This window comes from Takifugu rubripes, chromosome 19 (assembly GCF_901000725.2).
Source record: "Takifugu rubripes chromosome 19, fTakRub1.2, whole genome shotgun sequence".
Classification (NCBI taxonomy): domain Eukaryota; kingdom Metazoa; phylum Chordata; class Actinopteri; order Tetraodontiformes; family Tetraodontidae; genus Takifugu; species Takifugu rubripes.
Window position 1 is genome coordinate 1,784,796 of NC_042303.1, and position 23,515 is coordinate 1,808,310.

Consider the following 23,515-nt stretch of genomic DNA (forward strand, 5'->3'; position numbering starts at 1 on the left):
TGTCCTGGAAAAGTCGACCGTAAATCATCAGTATGTAATTTATTGATTTTTTTTTTAACAAAAATTGGTGAATGATTAGGGGGTGAAAAAATTTTATTTTACAAAATAAAATAAAAACGTCAAAAGCTGCATTTCAGCCTTTTTGTAATAAAACAAAAACATTAAAATAAATGATTCGATTCAAGTACTGTAGGTCACAGAGCAGATGGAACCGCTCCAGACCGGATCTGGCTGGTGTTCCCGTGACCCTCTAAACCAGTTCTTACCAGAACATCAGCTCACACAGGTGACTGTGGTTCCAGTTGTGTCCGTCTGTCTGTTTTCCTGCCCTTTGAAAGAGGTCTAATGGTGAAGGACCACTCAGTCAAAATGATCCCAGTCAGGAACCGCGGTGATCCGGCAAGGGCCGCATACACGTGGGGGGCAAAGGCCGGCCCGATCCGGCAAATACTGCAGCTCAAATGGCTATTTTTTTTTTTTTTTTAAAGAAAGATTGTCAGGGTGTCCATGTTGAGCCCTGTGCCCTTTACCTGGAGGGCACGTCATATCAGGGTGCACTATAGGAAATTGTTACTTTGACCCTCACTTTATCATTGCTACACTTTTCTGGAGGTGGTCATAATGTATCCTGGTTTCAGAACTGGCCTCAACAATAGCTAACAAGGTTGTTTTCCCTTTTACTGTAAAGCCATCAGGACCAGCTCCTAAAGCCAGTTATCTCATTAGCCTGGCGTCGCCTGGTCCGAGCGCCTCCGGACTTCCTGTCTGTTTAGATTGGATTAGGCCTGGAAAGAAAGATCCGTGGAAACAAAGGAAACAAAGGTCTGTTGGACTGGAGTCAAGAAGCACACGGATCCATGTGGTATCATTTTATTTCATAAAAGAGGGAATGACAGCAAGCAATTTTCAGCAGTAGCACCTGATGATGTTTCAGTAGTTACTGGTCAGTGGGAGAAAAGCTGAAAACCGAAGATTTTGGTACCAGAGCAAAACGAAGAATTTGATTTGACCAAGTGTTCTGCACATTTGGGAGGTTCGCCGAACGATAGCGGCACGGCCTCATCTCCCCGTGCTCTCCGAAGACATTCTTCTCTGCTCCGCCGTTTGGGGAAGGATCTCAGTAGCGGTAATGGTCGGGCTTGAAGGGTCCCTTGACGGGGAGGCCCAAGTATTTGGCCTGCTTGTCGGTCAGCTTGGTCAGCTTCACTCCAAGTTTGTCTAGATGGGCGGCTGCGACCTCCTCGTCCAACTGAGATCCACGAGAAACAGGAAAAAGCAACATTAGATCACAGATTAAACCACCTGGAGACGCTTGCAAAACAGCGCTCGTCTTCCGCCACCCATGCGACGGAACCCACAGTACCAGCACACAAGCTGTGACCCGATGAGGTCCCCGGCCTTTAACTGTTGCTCCGACAAAAGCTGCTTCACGCCGTCACAGCCCAATCATCCATTTCATGATAATAAATGACATACAAGGTCTTTCAATGCAGACTGGGAATGTTCTTAAACTCGGAACTGGCACGCATGGTTTGGAGATCCCCATCTTCAGGTTTAGAAAGTCTGACAAGCCCAAAGTGGAAGGGTGTGGAGGTTTTAAGCGGTTACATCTGGGGTGTTTCTGTGTAACGTTGGGGTCGTGTGATGCTCTGGGCTCTTTGCTGCTTCTGGACCTTCGGGACTCGCTCTAACTGTTTGGAACGATCCAACATCTGGGCAGAAGGTGACCTCAAACTCAGATGCACTTTGGTTCCGCGGCACTGCAACGACCTCATCCTCCACTCACAAAACTCTAATCGGGCTTTGAAGTGACCTCATCAAAGTAGAGGGGCGAATGTTCGGCTGTTGGGGTCATCGAAAGGTCACCGGACCTTTACACGTCATTAGACGCTCACCAACTAAACACGCGCAGCACCCAAAAGAACTTTCATGGATTCTGTAGGATTTGGCTCCGCGTGGATAATAACGCCACCTACTGTAAAGTGCCGAGGTCAGCATCACGCCTGGGGGACCTCGTTTACAAACGCTTTACGCAATATGCTGATAATAAAAGTAATATTTCTGACCTTCTTGGGTAAGAAGTAGACTCCTAGAGGGTATTTGTCTGTGTGCGTCCACAACTCGATCTGAGCCAGAACCTGTGAGGAGTTAGAACAAGGAGTAGGTGGAGAGAACTGCAGCATTGTCCTACGCTTCAAGGACGTGGTCTCGCCATACCTGATTGGTGAAGGAGTTGCTCATGACGAAAGACGGGTGTCCCATGGCGCAGCCCAGGTTGACCAGGCGGCCCTCGGCCAGGATAATGACGTGACGGCCGTTTTTCAGAAGGTAGCGGTCAACCTGAGCAGAGGCGGATTACAGCTGTGGCGCCTTTCTCAACCGTTCGGTGGAAAAGCCGCCATTTTGGCTCTCCTACCTGGGCCTTGATGTTAACCTTTTCTGCGTTTTTGTTGAGCCAGCTAACGTCGATTTCGCAGTCAAAGTGTCCAATGTTGCAGACAATGGCGTCGTCCTTCATCTGCTCAAAGTGACTGAGGACAAGACAGGTCGGGTTAACCAACAGGCTGCACTTCAACGGCGCTTTCGGCAGATGGAGCGGACGCTCAAACGTACTGTCCCATAATGATGTCCTCGCAGCCGGTGGTGGTGACGAAAATGTTCCCCTCCTTACAGGCCTCGTCCATGGTGGTGACCTCGTAACCTAGAGCGTTGAGAATCAATGGTCACGCTGACTCAGCTGCAGTGAGCTGTGGCTTTACAATCATCACCGGATTGTTTCGGTTAATCATTTAGGCGTGTCAGATTTACACCGCCGCCGAATTGTTACGTGACCATTAGTTTCATCAATGCTGCAGAAGGACAACATGAAAACACTTATTTGGTCTTAGTTGGGCCATCTTTTACAGCCCGCAGGCTTCTCTCTGCTATGATGTCACCAGGACACTCAGGTGATTAGTGGTGTCTGGTTTCCCCTGAACAAAATAAAGGCCATTGACTTCATTCATTGTTTCATCACACTGGAAAATCTTAAATGTCACGTGCGTTTCAGACTCGAGGTGCGTTTCTATCAGGCCTTTCTGCCATAAAGCTTCGCCAGAGCACTCTGAGCTCTGGAGGAACTTCTTTTTGGCCCCCGATTTGATTTTTACGCCAATAATTTCAGCTGCGACACCCTATACAAAAAGGTGTGCATCTTTCCAACTCATGGACAGTCACCTGAATGCACCACAGCCAGACTATAAAGCTGTAGAAACATGTCAAGGACGATCGAGCCAAGTGTAAAAGGATCCGAGTCCTCGTGTCGAGGCAATGGTTTAGTTTCTTTTCAATAAATTGGCACTAGTTTTTAAAATTCTTTGTCACGCCAACCTTTGACGGTTTAATCCTGGAGCTCGAAGGGAAACTGGTGCGATTTTACGAACTAAAAGAGTGCCGAGGCATCGTAACGATGACTTGTTAAAAAACAGCAAATTAGTGGTGACTATTTGTCCAACAATTTGACGAGATCACCTACCCTCCATGGCTGCCTGCAGGGCATTTATGGGATCAACCTCTGTGACGATGACACGAGCTCCAAAACCTCGCAGAGCCTGGACGCAGCCTTTTCCCACGTCACCATAACCGGCCACCACAGCCACTTTGCCAGCGATCATCACGTCTGTGGCCCGCTTGATGCCGTCGATCAGGCTCTCCCTGCAGCCATAAAGGTTGTCAAACTTGCTCTGCAACACACAAAGACCACATACAGTATGTGAGGGCACATCGGCCTGACTCCACCTAGTGGAGAGAGAGTGTAAAGCCATACCTTTGTGACCGAGTCGTTGACGTTAATGGCCGGCACCTTCAGCTCGCCCTTCTTCAGCATCTTGTACAGATTGTGGACGCCTGTAGTAGTCTCCTCTGATAATCCACGGATGCCTGAAAAGCACGTTTCGACCAGTTACAAAAGTGTTTTCGAAGGTGGTCCCATGTGAGGGATTTGAGTCAAGCAGCAAATCACCAGTTTAACCCTTTGAACAACGGTTTAACGCCTTTTATCTTTTGGCAGAATTCATTCCTGCGTGGTAGACCGATCAGGGCACATTTAATACGTTTCAAAGATCCGCATTCAAGCATCCCTCAATTCTCCAACAGGAAGGTGAGCAGGAAGTTCAAACACACACTTTGGTGTCTTTGGGATGAGAATGAGGCTGAGAATGGACAGTGTTGATAAATGTCACCCTAGAGGGAACCTTACAGGAGCAATTGTTCAGCACAGGTAAAACATTCCCAGGTCTCAACCCCAGACCTTGAGCCGCTCCTACGGTTCCATTTAGACAGACGAGGGACAGAGGCAGCACTAACCTGACAGTAATTTGGGATATTTCTGATGGACCATGTTAGTGAGGTCTCCTCCATCATCCAGGATCATGTTGAGGGGCTGATTATCTTTGAAGTACAGGGTTTGTTCAATGCACCACACGTACTCCTCGTCGGTCTCGCCTTTCCATGCGTACACTACACAAGAAGGGCAAAAACCCAGGGTCAGCGCCAACGATTCTCACCCATTGGTGACGAATGAAGTGTTGGTGGTGAAATAATTCTGAGACATCCGTGTGATGTAGAGTCTCAGTGGAGAACACCACCCATGCTCTTTGCCACCTTATGACACAGCTGCCAACGGTAACAGTTGGGCTGCAACGCCTCAAGGGGCATCATTTATCAGCAACACAATCCCCGTTACTTTTCACTTTAAACAGCAACATTACGCTTTCTTTAGCAGTCTAAACACATCAAATGCAACTAACCACCCCACCTTTTCTTATGTTGCACCTAATGACCCAGTAAACCCGGCAGTGGTGAGCATTACCTGGGATACCAGACTTGGCAACAGCAGCGGCGGCGTGATCCTGAGTCGAGAAGATGTTACAGCTCGACCACTGAACCTAAGGAAGAGGTTTTGGAATATTGCATTAGTCCCAGGATCACAGTTTAATGTCCTGTACAACAGGTTCAAGATATTGTTCTTGTATATTATAAGAAGTAGCATACACACAAGCATGAGTGGTCCAATGCCACCAAGAAATGGTCATTGTGTCAATCATCACCTTCACTACTACAGTGTTCATGAATGAACTGGCAAACTGAGGGGTAAAGTCCCCATCTTCACACAAACAGGGCAGTAAAACTCCCTTAGTGATTATCATTATGCAAGGCTGAGCTGGGGGGATCAATGCCATGTTATCAGCGTGTCAATGTGATTTACACAGGGGGCAATGTCTTCAAATGTACACTTCTATACTGCCCAGCACCTGAACCTGTATTAGCAATTGATTTAGAATATATATATATATATATATATATATATATATATATATATATATATATATATATATATATATATATATATATATAGATAATATGACCAATAAGCATGAAGACCGAGCGAAGTGATGACGCAACGGTCGTTTCCCCTCCGAACTGTTTAGCGAAACCTGAAAATGTTTGACGGCAGGGTCATGCATAAGAAAAAGGAGTGTTCAAGCATGTGTGAAATAACCACCTTGCAAATTAGTTACCTCAGCCCCGAGGGCGGTGAGGGTCTCGATGAGCACCGCGGTCTGCAGGGTCATGTGGAGACAGCCAGCAATCCGCGCTCCCTTCAGGGGCTTGGACTGACCGTACTTCTCCCTCATCTTCATCAGTCCGGGCATCTCATTTTCAGCAATGTCGATGGCCTTGCGCCCCCATTCAGCCAGGCTTATGTCAGCTGTACACGGGGAAAGAACACTTTCAACTCTGACATTACGTACATCTAAATCAATCTGCAGCGCCATCTGGAACATACACTGGTCTAAATGTAATATCCACTGCTATTACTAGTTAACAAGAACAACAACTCGTTATAACTGGTCACAGCAGGTTTGACGTATTTGCTGAACAACTGGCCTACAGGCGTGATTTAATTAGCCAGCCCTAGTTTATGAAAGAAATGCAAAATATCTGAAAACGCAGATCACACAAGTTTAAGTAGATTTTTAACAAGTGCAAGTAGATTTTTAACAAGTGTAAGTAGATTTTTAACAAGTATAAGTAGATTTTTAACAAGTGTGAGCTGTGGGTATGTCTGGTGGAAAAGTAAACCAATTAAAACATCCATGTACCTGACGCGAGGGGATAAATACTGTAGCCAAAATTCTACTAAATAAATCTAGAATGTTAGGTGTATTTACCAACATTACTTATTTCAATCGCTGCACTTGAAATTAATATCATGTAGACGCCCGATCATTTAAGAGGAAATGGAATGAAGCCAGGTTTTCAACAAAAAAGGCGGCGTCTTTGCACAGATACACAATAAAACTAAATATTTAAACGCGTTGCACAAGATGGAATGTACAAAGGGGGTGCGATGGTTATGTGAGCGATAAATTATGTTTTTTAAAAGCCTATATTGTAAAGACTTTCGCAAAATGAAATTGTAGCACGCGCCACCACGTGTAGTCCTAGCGTAATACAGCAACAGTGCCGCTCTGCTAAAGCCGCCAGACATCATGGGAATTGGGGTTTTTTATTGAGTTCCTAACCTGCGGAGGAATCCTCTGGGTCCCCGCTAATGAACTACAAACCCCAGAAGCAGTTGAGCGCCCTATCGCTTCGCTAAATAATCCATGTTAGCACACATGTTACCTACCATATCATTTCCCATATTGTTGAAACTGCGTGGACCCCCAAAATGTGGGGTGCATACAGAATAAAATTGCTACAATGTAACGGTCGCAGTGATAAAGATACAGTGATGAAATGTCTTCGATCGCTGGGAAAATTAAGTTTTAAACGCTTACGTTTAATCTCCCTGGTACGTGTTTAAGTGTAACTAGAAGACAGCGACATAAGTGGCCGATATTTGCACAATTTTGCGAGCGTAATCAACCAACGCAGAAGCAGGCACACCTGACGAGCACCGCTAAGCATGCACGATCTGTCACTAACCGACTTTGTAGGGTAGTTTCTCGGACATGTTTCTTCTGGTGTGCTTTGCGCCGGGGATGTTGACTGGAGCGACCGGCGGACCGACGGAGAGGGGGAGAGAAGCATGACGACTTGCTTTTTATTGTCGAAGCCGCGTTCAATCCGGTTCAGACAGCAGCGAGGTTCAACCCTGCAGGCTCCTATTGGCTGCAGCCGCCGCTCTCAGCTCGCTCCTCCGGTAGATCATTTCTCCGCCACCGCCCCCTGCTTCCGCCGTTCCGATTGGATATCGCTGCTTTCCACATTTGCTTTGATGTCATATCTGCCTCTTACCCCTTATGAGACGCATTCGCATTTTGAAGGCCTCTCTTTAACTTGAAAATGTTTTTTTTTTTGTGGCGGTGATCATGAGTGGACCAGATTTTGCAGCTGCAGGGTCTGATTTCAGACTTTATTGATAGTGTTGTGGGCAGGTTTTATTACCCTCTGGTCACAGATCGCTGATGATGCTGGGTGATGAACCTGCCACCCTACTTTGTTGGTTTGCTTTTCTGAACTTAAATCCACTAAACGCCTGCAGAAATGCCTAACTTGCACATTCATACGCACGCTTATTCGGCGTGCAGACATGGTCAGATCAGCCTCTGGAAAAGCGTCGGTGTGCACTTAGTCACCTTCTAAATTTACTTGGTCATCCAATACCACCCTCACAGCAGGATCACAAAATCCGAACTCAGAAGCTTCCTGGGACTGGCAGGTCCGGCACAGTGGCTGCACCCTGAAACAGGAAGGGAAAGGAGCCTCGGGTACTGAAAAGTGGAAGAACAGGTAATAACAGGTAATAACTTATAAAACAGCTGTGTAAAATGAGGAACAGGTTTGTATCACTGGATCTGGGACAGTGACAAACAGGCACAGGCTACAGGTGGCTTTTGATTGGTTAAATGCCCTCTCCCCTCATGTAACCTGGCCCTGTTGCACACTACGAAAGATTACAGATGAACATGGGAGAGAGAGAGATAAGAGTGAGATAAGACACCAGACCAGACAAGTCTTTACGTGGAAAAACAAGTATTATACCACAAAAGTAGCGATTTATGAACCCTAAGATGAAAGGTTGCTTGAGTTTAGATCGGAATGAGGTAAGAACTGTGTTCACAGCCTTTCTTAGGATAAAAATGATGAAATCTACTATGATAGTTTACACTGGTGGGGGATGAAAGTATGATAATGTTGTAAAGAGAACAGGTGAATACGAGAGAAAAGATGGATGATATAAATCAGGAAGACAATCAAACATTGCTGATGTTCTGGGAACGAGAGAATGTGGGGATTTTCTTCCAATCATTACGTCATAGTTCATGCCACTCACCCCGATACAGCAGGTGGCGCTGTAGCCAGATGAAGCTCTGATGAGCACCCCGCCAAAACAGCAGAAGAAGAAGCCACCCGGTGACGTCACGCCGGCGAAATCTTCACCATTGATTTGATTATTGATTTGTTGTTTTCCGATTTGAAACCAGCTCTCTTACTGAAAGCATTAATTACTGGAGCGTTGAAATGGACGTGGACCTTATTGTCAGACTCTAATCACATACTAGACGTCAAAGGGGGGGGGGGGGGGGGGGGGGGGTCCCAGAAAGAACTTTGAAAATGTATCTGCAATCTACTACAAAACTCCCCCAATTCACAGTATATTTGCAAACTTTAAGTATATTCAGGACATGCTGTACTTAAATACTGCACTGAGGCATTTCATGGTTTCCTGTGTTAAGCTGACATCTGACTTCTTTTTAACTGTAATTATCAATAAAGTTTAAGCAGATGTGCATCAAAAAAAATAATCTATCACCTTACAAAAAAGAATTTGCTCGTGGTACTCTGAAAATCCAGAAAAGACCATAATAGAATGAAGAATTGTTTTTATTCTGGAAGAAAACAAATCCAATCAAGATGACTGAAGTCGGGGATCGCTACAATACTGTAAGTAAAGAGGGATCACAAGATACAACCATGGGGAACAGATCAATGCAAGAGAAATAATATTACACCAAGGAAAATAAAAACAGCTCAGACACCCCAGTCGGAAGGAGAGTGAAGGCAAAGAGAGGCCACAGAATCTGGCCTTTTCAGACTCCCACGGACTGCCGGGGAGCTCCTAGTACTTCTATAGATCATTAATAGAGCGTGCTAATTCAGCCTCTCAAAAATGAGGAGACTGGATAAAACTGATGCAAGTCCCAGGTGGAGAGTGTGATGTTTAAATAAAACTCTTTAAATTAATATATGTACATTCTGCTATTCTGAGTCTGCCTTTTGTAGAGAATCTATTGAGAATTAGACTGTAAAAAGAGTGAACAATCAGGACTAACAAACCAAATATCTTTATCCCAACTTTATTAGGGTGAATTGTATCCAATCCCAGTCCTACCACAAGATCACTGTGAGGTGGAACACGGTATAAGTTACCAGAAAATGATAATAAACGTAACCAAAATGCAACCGAGGAAAACCAAAGTCATACCCAAGCTTATCTGTGGAAACAGGACGAGGGCTGTCTAAGAAATATAGATTCTGCATATCAAAATGTAGCATATTTAGCAAATAAAAAGAAGAATATCCAGCTCGGTGTCTATTACTGAGCACGCATGCACACAATTTAGTTTTTAATCCAATGTGCGGTACGGTGAGGGCTAGAGTACGATATTTATAATGGGCGGGTAATTGGCTATCAAAGTCTGGCTTTTGCCTCCAAGGAACCTAAAAAGTGAGTGGAGTCACTCAAGAAGTGTAGTGTTCTTAAACAACCTGATTATATTCATGGCAACACAGTATTTTAGATTTTGTCCTTTGCCAAAAAAAAAAATAAAAAAAAATCCTCCAATCAGTTACAAATGCCTTGGAAATCATTTTAGTGTTAGATTTTATTAGAATCATAACATCTCTTGAGAAATGAGATCTTTTATCACCTCATCAACTTACTCGAAATAATAGTCCTGGAAAAAAAGCTTCTTACGATGCCCCCGTAATTAAATGAGAGGGACAGGAAAGGAAGTGACACGGAAGCATAAAAATGGCCGCTGCTTTTGTTTTCTTTATACGTCCTTCACGCTCCTCGCAGGCCAAAGTGCCACTAAAGCAGAGGTGATTATCGAGTTGTATACAGGAAGTATGCACTTGGGCACTCTTCCTACACCTGTCCTTTACTGCTCTTGGGGACGTTTGATGTGCTGGACACTTCCTTTATGCCCACTTCAAACAGAGCAGGGGACAAATATTAGTTTAGCAAGATGAAGAGCAAGAGAAAAGTCTGGGTTCGCCTCTCAGTCTGACAATATGTGCAAGTACATACTTCAGAGGTGGGTTGTACAATTATATGTCGGGATGTGGGAGTAAAGAGAGTGCAGCATGGACGCCAGCCCGAGGTCCTGCATTCCTCCTACAGATGTCTGCAACCAGCTGGAGAGACTGTCAGGACAGCGGCACCGGCTCGGAGACGAGAGAGCCTAGCTGGTGGCCCAGGCCTGGAGATCTGCCATGTCGTCTTCGTCTTCTTCCTCCTTCTTCTTTGCTAAATAAGGAACACAAATGGTTTTTAAAAAATGAACCGGCAGACACTGTAGAAACAGTCATATCTTTCATTCAAGGCTTAGGATATTCCCCAAACATCTAACCCAATAAATAATAATAACAATAAAAAGCCGGCCATTTCTGAGGCTCCGGGCGTCACTGGAACAAGAGCGAGAGCCATTATCTGCGAATGGTGACCACCTGAAACAGCTCCCAAGGCCTCCTCCAGGAGGTCACCGAATGAGGTCATGAACAATCCCAGTGATAAAGAGCAACCACGAGACCCACTCTGACTGGCCTAGTGAATCCCCCTCTCACTCCAGGAGTACAGGGACCAATCAAAGCTCCTCTGCCATCCCAGAGGAGCCTCCACAGGAGGGACACAATCAGCAGGCTTTTCCAGGGGTTCCAATCCGCTTCAGCATCATCTCCACAAAATTAAAGAGACCTTCCCCTTTGGGAACTAAATAAACCCCCAGAGATCTGACCAGAATAACAGTAAAGTGTAAACATGCTCAGCGTCTGCGTATAATAGTACCTGGTCTCGCTGGTAGTGACGTAGAAGGAACACTGGGTAGGGGAACGTTGCTCGGCCCTTCGACCTCCAGAAGATTCTTGTCCAGTTCCTCCTGTTCCATTTCCTCCAGCTCAGCCAGAAGCTCGTCCTGAAATCACACAAGAGGACTCAACCAACTCATCCAAACACTTTGCTCCCGAACGCGTCGCCGAAATCTTTGTGCAACGGGGAAATGTCAGGTGTTTAACTCAAAGGTATCCTCTCGACATCTCAGAAGATTGTCGTGTCTAAATAGGAATCGTTATCGTCCAACATCTCATTAGAAGAGGAGTAGAAATGTACGTTTCAGGGAATCCTTGGACAAAAATAACGTGCAACTGTTGAGAACTGTCTTCGGCATGGGAAAGTACTCGGATGAGAAAGAAAGCAATTGATTCTAAGGTCTCGGGTTCGATCCGTTGCTTTACCTCATCGAAATCGAATCCGGGACCAATCGGCCTGGAAATTGTGTCTGAGATTTCCTGAGCCACCTCGTGTTGTTCGGCAATATCTGCCATCAGGTCATCGATGCTGTCCACTCCTCTGTAAACCAAAAGCACAGACAGACTTTTAAAGACGGTGGATCTGGCTCCTCCTCCATGGGAGCAGAATTCCCTGCCAGATTCCCCAAACTGCTGATCAGATTTATTCATCTGCAGCAGCTTATTCTGGTCTCCAGATCAATACCAGCAGCCTGCCGGGATCAAAACCTCGTACATGTTTTCGTGAGTCTTCTTCATGGCCTTGGCAGCCATGCCCATGTTCTTCAGAACTTCGGTGTTGGTGTTGGCATTTTCCAGAGCTTCCCTCTGGAACTCGATGGTTGACAGCGTCCCGTCGATCCGACTCAGCTGCTCTTCATACCGCTTTTTCCTCTTCAGGGCCTGGAGGGCGACTGAACACAGGGACAGGGAAGAAAATGTGCACTGATCCTGACAGGACATGGCTAATACATAGGCGTGCGTGCGTGTGCGTGTGTGCGCAAACAGCAGCAAACTCATCCGCCAAGTTCTCTTCCGTCTCCCAGCGTCGGGACGGACTCCCCCCTTTACCTCGCTTATTTTTCGTGCCGTTCCTTTTCGCCGTCAGCAGCTCCTCCTCGATCTTCTTCTCCAGATGGTCCTGTTTTTTGGTCAACATTTCCTCGGTTTCGCGGAGTCTCTGGATCGCCTCCTGGGGTGTCGGCTGCTTTCCGCCCTTACCCCCGCCGCCGAACAGCCTCACCAACGCCGACATTTTGCCTTCGACTCTTGGGAAATCACCTGCAACTGGTAGCGCGGAAGGAATAATGGCCAAAGTGCCCCGGACTGCTTCTGTGGCTGCTTAACGAGGAAGAACGACGCCGCCACCGACACTGTTGTCGTCCGTCTTCTTCTTCCGGTTTTCGGCTAGGCCCGGTGACGTCATGACGCCAGCGCGGTTACGCAACGACGGCGTGACTCACAGGTGAAACGCACAAGTCCGGATTCATTTGTGACGCTCGCTCGCTGGTTTTTGCGGTCACTTTTGCGTGTTCCACATGTCCACAAAGGCACCTGGCATTAGACACAAACGCTGGTGTTCACAGAAACCCGAGAAGAGACGAGAGATGCGCGTGATGCGGCCTCACGTGACCCGGGGGCGGAAACCCGTGACCCTGAATCAGCCTCCACATTTACGATGAAGCACATTTACGTTTATCTGTCCAAACTTAAGGTTTAGCTGGAGGATCCTAACATGCTGAGTACCTTGTTTAAATTGTGATTAAAAGGGGGGGGGGGGGGGGGGGGGGGGGGGGGGGGGGGGGGGGGGGGGGGGGGGGGGGGGTCTTAAAAGTGGCTAAATTTCACATCAAAGGAAATATGTCACGTACAAAATGATGGGGAAATTAAACACTATTTGTTTAATGACGGCAAATGTTTTCGCTCTTAAATTACATTTTTATTACATTTAATCACCTGCTATGTTCTGGCCAAGTGGTTCTAACTAACTAATGTGCAACTTTAGCACAGCAGACCTGCCCGACATACAGCCTAGACTTAGACGGGTGACTAAGAATTCTTTGGCAAGGGCCGTTTACAATCATTCTGGTAACAGGATGGAACTCCCCACTGCAACAAATGCAGAATTTGGTACTGACCTTTTACCTCGTTGGGTGGTGTTAAACTATGACGCAATATACTCAAAAGTAACACAAAGATGTCCACGTGATCCTTTGGCAATGTGTCTAAGGCTGTTGTAATGCACCATAAGCTAGTTGTAACGTAGCACTTAGTCTGGTACCTTGTCTCGAATCAAACTTTATTTGACCTTTAGTCACTGAAAGATCACATGTCCCTTCAATCCTTTGATCTCCCAAAAGATGATTCACTCGTATTAGATTATAAGAGCTTTTAAACCAACCTTAAAAGTGATGATGCAAATCCAATAAAAGGAAGAAAGAAATGGATACGCTAATCAGTTGCTCAATCCCTGTGCTACATGATTGATTTAAAGAACACCTGACGCCAGTGTGGCTGTAGGAATGGGAGGATCCTATGATGGCTGTAAAGGTTTTATTTGTGAGCTCGGGCTATTAAATGTTGATTTGGGCTTGAATTTGACTATCACGAGTGATTCATAATTAATTTAAAAAAATTTCATAATTCAGATTCAGATTCAGGTCCTGTATTGTCCCAAATTTACAGTGCAACAACAGCAAGAGCACGCAGAGAAAAATAGGATAAAATCGAATAGAATAGAATTTGGAATATACAAAGAGGATGTATATTTACAATAATCCAGGTAAATGGATACTCAGCCCGTGTACCTGTACATAGTACAGAGGGTGAATACAATATATATATCAGAATATATAATATTCAGATTGTGCTAGCGGCCGTTATGTTTATTGTGCAGTCTGACAGCAGCCGGCAGGAAAGATCTGCGATACTTCTCCTTCACACAGCGAGGGTGGAGCAGCCACTCACTGAAGGAGCTGCCCAGTGCTGTCAGGGTGTCCTGTAGGGGGTGGGACGTGTTGTTCAACATGGATGACAGCTTAGCCATCATCCTCCCGTTTCCCACCACCTCCACCGAGTCCAGGGGACATTCCAGGACAGAGCTGGCCCTCCTTACCAGTCTGTCCATCCTCTTCCTGTCCCTGTCCGTGATGCTACTGGACCAGCAGACTATCCCGTAGAAGATGGCTGATCCCACCACAGAGTCATAGAAAGTCCTCAGGAGGGGTCCCTGCACTCCAAAAGACCTCAGCCTCCTGAGCAGGAACAGTCTGCTGTTGCCCTTCTTGACAAGGGCGTCTGTGTTGTGTGTCCAGTCCAGGTTATTGTTTAGGTGAACACCCAGGTACTTGTAGGACTCCACCACGTCAACATCCGTTCCCAGGATGTTCACTGGTGCAGGCGGGGGGTTGTTACGCCTGCGGAATTGTATCTAAGTATAGTAGATCACCTTGTGGCACCACCCCACTGAGGAGGACAATAGCTAATTTGGTAAATCAGTCCCATAAAATATACTAAGGTGCCAATTTATCACCCTGATTAGTTACTTTAATAACTAGAACCAGAATTACTACATTATGGTTGAATGAGTTTGGAGTTGGCAGAATATTAGACGGGAAAAAGTGGAAAACAGTTGTAATTCCAGCTGAGAGCAATCTTTGCTGTGCAGTCCCGGAGGTAAACAGAGGAAAGAGGCTCGACAAGGCCTAATTCAGCTGTGATGTCGTTCCAAGCTCTGACTTCCGAGGTAAATGGAACACAGCGAGTCACATACCACAGTCAGCTAGTGGCAACTGCTGGATCAGGTTTTCACCCTGGAGGATTGTGGGACAGCTGGGTTTCTGGTGCTTTCCTGTGTCTCCAGGACAAAGGTGTTCTGTCCCTGGCAGTGAGAGTTAGCAGAGATGGATCACTCCAGCAGCAGCTGATCCCACTCCTGATCCTGTACGATGTGATCAGAGGCTCCGTACAAGTCCTAGGTGGTTTACATTGGAGTGTGTTCTTGGATTAATCCTTGATTTTTCTCTTCTTTCCTCATGGTGCATCTCACATCACAAACACACCTGTCATTAGCAGCTGTGCCAGCCCCCCCCCCCCCCCCCCCCCCCCCCTCCTCTTCCCATCTGGTCGGGTTCATGTGGGCAATAAATACCTTTAAGAACTGTCCCCATTCGTCCTCTCTGCTTTGGACTCCACACATGGATACTATTTTAATTATGTCGATATAAATTAAATTGATTGGGTTTTAACTAAATGCAGCAATGAGCGTTTAATAATAAAGCCCATTTCACGCTGCACCAAAATAGCACGTGAAAGGGTCGTCGCGGCATTTCGTCCCAGGTAAATTAGCGGGATGAGGCGGGTCGCCTACGATAAGAAATCTGTCCCCTGTTGTCCCGCTAAATTATTATTTCTGTCTGCCTGAAGAGTATTTTGCCCCGTTTTTTTCAATCACCCACAACTAATGTGTAGCTACACCCCAACATGCTACTATAGACACACACACACACACACATTATATATATATATAGGCTGTTTAATATTTGTGCAGTCAAAGTAAAGAATTATGACATTGGCCGGAAACAAGAAGGTCCATGGTCACCTGACCTATGGACACATCTGCACCTGCAGCTGCACATGGGTCGGCCTGGTGAGCAGCTGGAGAGGCCTGGTGAGTGCTGGGTTTTTAACTTTGAGGGGACTCGTGAGTGCCGATACACGTAACAAAATCAGTCCACATCTGCGCATGCGTCAGGGAATTTGAGGCTTGTTTGTTTTTTCCTGCTTTACATCCAACATCGAACGCGGGACAAGAGCTTCTAGATGGGTTACTGTCTGACATGCATTTATTTTTGTAGTTGGGTACCCTGCCACTCATTTTAAACAATTAACCCTAACCCTAACCTCATCCTTAAAAGGACACCCCCCCCCCATATGTGGTACAGCCTCCAAAGTTCCCGTCTTTTTGCGTCACTTTTCTCCTGTAAAAAAATAAAAAGTAGCTTCCCATGTTAGCCTGCTTTATCAAGCTGCTTTCAGAAGTGAAAAAAATGTCAAGTCATATAAATTAATGTGCTGAAAACACAGAGATGACGCCCGCGCGTGCTTTGCTGTTACATCCGTGTTTTGTACATCTAATTGTTTCTGAGGTCATTAACCTAGGTCATCTAGCTACTGGATTTGATGTAGCTAAAAAATGATACAATCTAAATTTCACAATGCCTTCGCCGACAATCAGGTCCCATCTTAAATTCAGTTGGGAAAAACTTTAAAAAGAGAAAGAAGGGGGCTCCTTTTCTAGCTCCCACCGAAGGTTTCAAGGCAGGAGATGAAGCTCGGGGATTTTAAACACACAGTTCATGTATTCAGAGCTAAAGACCACATAAAGCCAGGAATCACGACCTATTATACAATTGTCATGTCATAGAACATGCCAAGGACAATGACAGGCGCATGGCTCGATGCTGGCTCAAAAGTCCTCCACGGTTGTTGAGAGCAGGAAAACTAAAAAGAAAAAAATGACGCCACCCTGTGGCCTAAACTGGTACTGTTCAATACAGGACCTCCATTGTTACAGTGTTGCTGTGATGGTTTGTTTTTAATGATGCTAATTCAGCCAGGAAAGACAGGCAAGGATGTTTGTTGTGCACTATATTTAATCGGGACAAAATGCACTAGTTTCCAGCCAGGTTGTATCTAATGCAATATTTTTATATTAGGAATGGTTTGATGAAATTCATACACATTGGGTTTAAATCAGTACAGATGTTTGACAGCCATGTTTTTCTGTGTAGCACCGCCTACAGGGGAGGAACAGGCCGCCAGGTAGCAGAGGCTTGGCCTCGATACCCTGGAAGTGCTGGTGTCTGCTGAGTTGTTTATGTTTGTTCAGAACTGGAATAGGAATTTTGAATCCATTTGTTTGATTTAAACTGCACGTTTCAGGCCATACATGTGGTGTTCGGTTGCTCCAGTATACACAGAACAGTGTCGGGTGGTGTTTTGGAAATGGCCACCCTCATTCTCAAGGTCTCCAAAAATGTTTAATTGTTAATGTGTCCCAAAAATTCAGTTGCAGCGAACGAATAAAGACTCTAGTCTTAAAAAATACGGCATCAACTTAAACACTAACACCACAGAAAACTGGCTTTGCCTCTCACCGCCCCTGTTTCTGGGGGAGGGGTTGACACCCATCCTCATTTTACAGTTTATTGATGAAATATCAATATTTTCCCACTTTGGTAAAACGACGACGCTCCTGGTGAGTTTAGGTACTGCAAGTCAATATGCCTGACCTTCAAATAAAGAGAAAACCTAAGGGGGTAAATGTTTTAAATATTTAAATATTTAAATATTAATATAATATTAATATAATAATAATATTAATATAATATTAATATAATATAATAATATCTAAATATTTAATCATAGAAATAAATCATTCTTCACACTTTCACGCCTTTCTTGAAATGTCTTCCTTTTAAAAGATGTTAAAAATAAATCTCAGACAACAGTGAAAAGATTGCTTTCTTTGAAAAACTCACTGAACAACTTGATTGTGGGGGAAACCGGTGATTACTACTGTCAATTAGTAACTAATGTCATCTAATGTCGTTAAGAGTCTGGGGAAAGGTTGCGATAACCCGCCGTGTGACCGGTCAAAGGCCGCCGCCTTCTGGTGAGGTTGTAGAACTGCAGCCATTTGATGAAACAGGAAGTAGTTAGAGTTGGGATTTTATTTTGTTGTTTTTATGCCACAGCACACACATAAACATAATACAATGGTAATCTTACAATGTCAATTATAGAAAGAAATTAACAATCTTCTCGCACGACCATGTTCAATTTTTTAAACCAATAGTGAAACAAGGAAATCTCAGATTTTACAGTTGGCCGAGAGGGGGCGCTCTTAGATATCTACGATTGTGTGTATAATTGTTATTCTAATCAGATTATTCATAAAGAATTGATTGTTCTTATTCTAAACAAACATATACATTTAAATATTTGTTTTAGGTAAATAATTTTCCACATCCAGTTGAAATATCTTTCTAATAAACCCATTGGAAGGGTAAATCATTTAGAGTTTGGATGCTGACTTCCTTAGACTTTGTTCTGATAGTTGAAATTTCTGATTTATTGTAGATTTTACAGATTAAGTGTGCTTCTTGGAATATAAGGATACATGGTATTAAAACTAAGTATTGTCCAATTTCCACTTTAACAAAACTTGTTGGTTTGATGGGTAGTTTAAATATTTTGTGGCAAAAGAGATTGTTTATTTTTTAACCTTCCGGTCTTAATTTTAGAGTCACTTGCCTTTGTTCCACCATCAAATCAAATCAAATCAATCTTTATTTATATAGCATCTTTTACAATCAAAATTGTTGTGGTTCTTGAATGTGACTCGTTTCTTCCCTCCCTTCACCTGCAGGAGCGACTGCCAGTGGTGGGCCGATCCCTGGGGAGCACTGAGCCGCTGACGCACCTGCAGCTCGTTGCTTTGATTCGGCAGCTACTTAAACTCCCCTCTCTTTGCCTCCTGTGCCGGATTGTTGTTTTGCCACTGCATCTAGCTCCCATCTGTTGTGATTTCCAGTTTTCGCCTCCTGTTTTCCGTGGTTTCTTCCAGCCTGTGTTTCCTTGTCCTGCACATTTTGTTATTAATAAAGACCCATATCCTCTACTCTGCATCTGGGTCCAGGCCTCTTGACTTCCCATAACACAAAATTGTTTCAAGGCGCTTTCCAGAATCCCGGGGCCTGACCCCAGACAAGCAACAGTGGCAAGGAAAAACTCCCCTTTAACGGGAAGAAACCTTGAGCAGGACCAGGCTCATGTAAGGGGACCCTCCTGCTGATGGCCAGCTGGGGAAGGAGAGGAGAATGTTGTAGACCAGTGGGTATTTGTTGGGAGCGTTCTATTCTGTCTATTTGTTGAAAACTCTACAAATGTTGATCAAGGTTCTGGAAGTGCCAGAAAGCTGGGGAACCTTTGGCAACCTCTACAGGGTTCTGGTGTGGTACATATGTGGGCCTGTAGTGACATCTTGATATCAAATAACACACCTGCAACTTTTGTTTTATATTTTTCTTCCTCTCTTCTCTGCGTTCTTGAGTTCTGTTTTGTGCTTCTGCCAACGTTCGTCTGTTGTGGATTATTGGATACAGTTTTGCACCTATGAGGCCGAGGGTGGGCAGAATAAGGTTCAAGGGGCATTCCTGGTGGATTCTGGAGCCAACAGCTACTTCATAGAACTGCAGGTGGTGAAGCAGTCCAACATAGCTACGGCGGAGTTACCTCAGCCAGTGCCATTGTTGGACTTCGACGGGAGGCCTCTCAGCACCCCTTCTCTAACCGTCTGAAGTCAATCCCTTTGTTCTTCATCCCGTCGCCATCATCTTCTGCTGTTCTAGGGTCACCCAGGCTAAGATTTCACAACCTTCAGGTTAAACCTTGGGAATCAGTTATGCTAACTGGCTGGGTTGCCTTTTGTCACTCTAACTGTCTTCATTTAGTTCTGACATCCCAGCCTGCCTCTCCCAGGCATCCAGTAAGGAGCAAGCCCTCTCCCTGCCTCCTCACTCCTCCTATGATTGCTGCACACACCTTCTTCCTGGGGCACTGCATCCTTCAGCTATTTGCACAACCCTTCCAGACCGGAACAGGAAGCCATGGAAAGGTATGTCACTGAATCACTGGCTGCAGGAATAATCTATCCTTCTCTGTCCCTGTGGCCATGCATACACTATCGGGGACTTGACACATCCATGCAGCTTTCAGTCTGGAATCTGATCTGGAAAACGCCTATCATCTCATTCAGTTCCGGCAGCGCCATGCCTGGAAGATGGCATTAAACACTTCCCTTGGGCATGTCATTTGGCTAAACTAATAACTGCTGTGTTTCAGGGCCTGGTGAATGACGTGCTGCAAGATATGCTCAACCAGTTTCTCTACAATTGTTACTGACACATTAAATTAGTCTCTAGAAGTGCCTTTTTTCACCTGAGGAACATCACAAAGATCAGGAAGCTACTGACCCACCATGATGCTGAAAAGTTAGTCCCTGCATTTGTTACTTCCAGGCTGGACTATTGTAATTCTTTATTATCAGGGTGTCCAAACAACTCTTTAAGAAGCCTCCAGCTGATCCAGAATGCTGCAGCCAGAGTTCTGACAGGTATTGATAAAAGAGGTCACATGTCTCCTGTAATGGCGTCGCTTCATTGGCTGCCCGTTAAATTTAGAATAACTTTTAAAACCCTTCTTTTGACCTACAAGGTCCTCAGAGGCCCAGCTCCATCCTACCTGGAGGAGCTAGTGATACCTTACCAGCCCAATAGACCGCTCCGCTCTCAGAATGCTGGTCTACTTGTGGTCCCCAGAGTTTCTAGAGGTAGAATGGGGGGCCGAGCATTTAGCTACCAGGCCCCCCTGCTATGGAACCAGCTCCCTGTCCAGGTACGGGAGGCTGACTCCATCGCTACTTTTAGGATTGGACTTAAAACCTACCTCTTTGAAAAAGCTTATTTTTACTAATTCTGTAGTTCCAGTTACTATCATAGACAAATTATCATACTTAGAGGGTCGTCTAATCGTTAGGTCACATCTTAGCTATGCTGCTAGAGGCCGAGGCTGCCGGGGTCCGGAAACATGATCACCTGACAGGCCTCTGTCACCCCACTGGGTCATGGTTTCCTCTCCTCTCCTCTCCTTTCCTCCTTCTCCTCATCATCAAGCAGACTAGTTAAGATGATTCCTGTGTAGTTTTTCTGCTTCTCTCCCCCACTATTCATTTACAGTTATCACCGCCTTCAGAGCTGCATGATGACCTCCGGCCCCGCTGACCTGTTGTATAGTGTATTTTTGTGTGTGTTTCTGTGCCTCTCCTCTCCTCTCCTCTCCTCTCCTCTCCTCTCCTCTCTCTCTTTACCCAGCCCCCCCCCCAATCAGCAGGAGGGTCCCCTACATGAGCCTGGTCCTGCTCAGGGTTTCTTCCTGTTAAAGGGGAGTTTTTCCTTGCCACTGTTGCTTGTCTGGGGTCAGGCCTTGGGATTCTGGAAAGCGCCTTGAAACAATTTTGATTGTATAAGACGCTATATAAATAAAGATTGATTGATAAGCTGTACGTACACGCCAAGAAGGACGAGCTCTGTGCCACCTCCGTCATGTTCCTGGGATTCATTGTACAGCCTCTCTCTCTCAGCTTGCTATGCCCCTGCACTGAGACCAAATAAGAATATTAAAGGGAAGTCTCCACTTGCAGAGAAATGTTCAGTGATCATTTCTTTTTATAATGAGACTTTTGTGAAGGGATGCTTGGATGATGCTGCTGTTGAAAGAAAGGTAAAACCAACTAAATTAACCATAAAATCATACTCTATAACTTATTACTGAAGCTATGCTTCAGAACGCTGGTAAACCAAGTAATTTATTAAGCAATGGTTCAAAAGCTAAATACTACCCCCCCAAAATTGGAATCAAAACAAAAACACGAGGTTCCACTTGTTTCTCTCTCTAATCACACATGCCTGGTCGTCACGTTACATTGCGTTACGTGCGTTACATTTCAGTTGACCGACTGGCCTAAATTGCTGCTCTCCATCAGCTTTTATCCTGCTCCAGAACTTGATTAAAAGTGGTTTCACCTGTGGTCACTTCTAACAGGTGAAGGGAGGGGGGAAAGGTGCAACCTGGAGAAGAGAGAGGCCCAGAGGCGTTAACACATGTCTTCAGCAACCAGTCAAGTATGCAACGATGCAAAGCCTTTTACTAACTGAGACACCCATGAAGAGGAGGATCAACCTGCAACAGATGGTGCCTCAGCTCAACTCACTGATGACGGATGTCCCCTTCCTCCAGAGGAAGGTGCTCAGATCCTGAAGAAGAGTGGAAAGGCTATCTAGCCATCACCTTTTTCTCCTTCTTTCTTTTTAAAGGCTGTTATCGCTGACTGGTGGCCGGCACCAAGAAATACTTAAAATACAGGTGTAGCAGGCCTTGTGCTTCCTCTGCAGCTGGCCACTCAGAACTACTCTCTGGCAGAGGGAAACTCAAAGACAGTCAAGTCAACTGCACATAAATCAAAACAAAACAGGCAAGGCTGAACTGCAATAGCTAGAGGACAACAACAGGTGCCTGGCTATTTTGGAAAAATGGTTGACGTCACAAGGCTGTGTTGCTGGGAAAGATGCAATGGTCAACAGGAGTTTGAAGCCTCTGAAAATGGACACTACATGCTTGGCAACTGGACAGGAATAGTCTCCATATTGCGTAATATAAAATGTCTTCCTAAAAGTATCAGTTTCAGTGTTTTATGGTTGTTTCACTGTAAAAGTATCCAGAGAGATTTTTGGACAAAATTTTCCACAACACTACCCTTGTCCCGTAAAACTGCGGGGTGAAAATATTCCCCGAAGAAATGGGACACCATCTCAAACGTTATTGCTAGCCGGTTGCTACAAACAGTCAACATGCTGTCGTCAATATCAATAGTTTCCATGGTTCTAGCATTATTTTATGGGAATTTCATATAGGAGTAGCTATTAGTAACTGCAGATGCATTTGCACATCACTTTTAAAATACATGTAAAATACACCTTGACTGCAAAAGATAAACACCCCAAGCACATTTCCCAGAAAAGGATTCCCAGAGAATTGCACAAAAGTAATATTGAATGAGACATAGGGAGGTCTGAACCCAACCCTTCCACCCTATGGAGAATTGGGAAAACCCAATTCCTCCTAAGAGACAATGTGTGGTTTCCCAATATTGACCAACAGGCTGAGGCTACCAGTTGACTAGGCTACCAGAGGTATCTCCTGGTCCTCTCTGGGTGTAGGATCTAGAGTCCTCTTCCATCACCACTCACCTTCACCCGAGAGAGAGAGAGAGAGAGAGAGAGAGAGAGAGAGAGAGAGAGAGAGAGAGAGAGAGAGAGAGAGAGAGATAGAGAGAGAGAGGGAGAGAGAGAGGATAGAAGAGAGAGAGAGAGAGAGAGAGAGAGAGAGAGAGAGAGAGAGAGAGAGAGAGAGAGAGAGAGGACTTCCTTATAGGAGGAACGCTTCAGTAAGGTGCTACATTAAAATACATTAGAGAACCACATATCAGTTCACACACACAACTAATTGAGCAGTGACCGAAGGGCAGGTGTCTGTTTGTGTCCTTTTAATTATAAACCCACATTAAATTTGGCAGAAAATTGTTAAAGTGATTTTAATTACTTGATTCAATAGTAAGGCTGAACTGAGTAGAGTCCATTTATATCTGCGTGTCTTATCCTATATTATAACAGACATCTGCTGTACTCTGAACTATAATTAAGCACTTAGGCCTAATTACTGAAGGAGGAGGCTCATTACAGTGTGCTTCAACTGGGAAACCAGCATCTTCTTATATTTTGACGGTAATTACTGGGTCCCTTAATTTTAACGACCATCTGCTTCAATAAACCATCAC

At 45.1% G+C, this 23,515-nt stretch overlaps 2 protein-coding genes, 1 long non-coding RNA gene and 1 other non-coding gene across 5 annotated transcripts; all 4 read right to left on the bottom strand.

Annotated features, from left to right (window-relative positions):
* Positions 1-854: 854 nt before the first annotated feature.
* Positions 855-7,129, bottom strand: ahcy (adenosylhomocysteinase). Its single transcript, XM_003976079.3, has 11 exons — positions 6,973-7,129; positions 5,559-5,749; positions 4,850-4,925; positions 4,345-4,497; positions 3,806-3,918; positions 3,515-3,722; positions 2,614-2,701; positions 2,417-2,531; positions 2,218-2,340; positions 2,067-2,138; positions 855-1,249 (listed from the first exon to the last, which is right to left on the bottom strand). The coding sequence occupies exons 1-11, from the start codon at positions 6,998-7,000 to the stop codon at positions 1,118-1,120; spliced, it is 1,299 nt and encodes a 432-aa protein (XP_003976128.1). The 5' UTR covers positions 7,001-7,129; the 3' UTR covers positions 855-1,117.
* Positions 4,562-4,696, bottom strand: LOC115247082 (small nucleolar RNA SNORA17). The gene has a single exon (XR_003886174.1). It is a non-coding gene; the product is annotated as a small nucleolar RNA SNORA17 (small nucleolar RNA).
* A 1,727-nt stretch (positions 7,130-8,856) lies between the features above and the next one.
* On the bottom strand, positions 8,857-12,457 carry chmp4ba (charged multivesicular body protein 4Ba). The gene is made up of 5 exons (XM_003976078.3): positions 12,130-12,457; positions 11,795-11,972; positions 11,506-11,620; positions 11,060-11,186; positions 8,857-10,522 (listed from the first exon to the last, which is right to left on the bottom strand). Exons 1-5 carry the CDS (start codon positions 12,311-12,313, stop codon positions 10,458-10,460), a joined length of 669 nt encoding a protein of 222 aa, XP_003976127.1. The 5' UTR covers positions 12,314-12,457; the 3' UTR covers positions 8,857-10,457.
* A 6,108-nt stretch (positions 12,458-18,565) lies between these two features.
* Positions 18,566-23,004, bottom strand: LOC115246911 (uncharacterized). 2 transcript variants are annotated; one of them, XR_003886016.1, is made up of 4 exons: positions 21,893-23,004; positions 21,705-21,749; positions 21,190-21,279; positions 18,566-18,704 (listed from the first exon to the last, which is right to left on the bottom strand). It is a non-coding gene; the product is annotated as an uncharacterized lncRNA (long non-coding RNA). The 2 variants fall into 2 exon arrangements; XR_003886015.1 differs by having other exon boundaries at positions 21,705-23,004.
* Between the last annotated feature and the right edge of the window lie 511 nt (positions 23,005-23,515).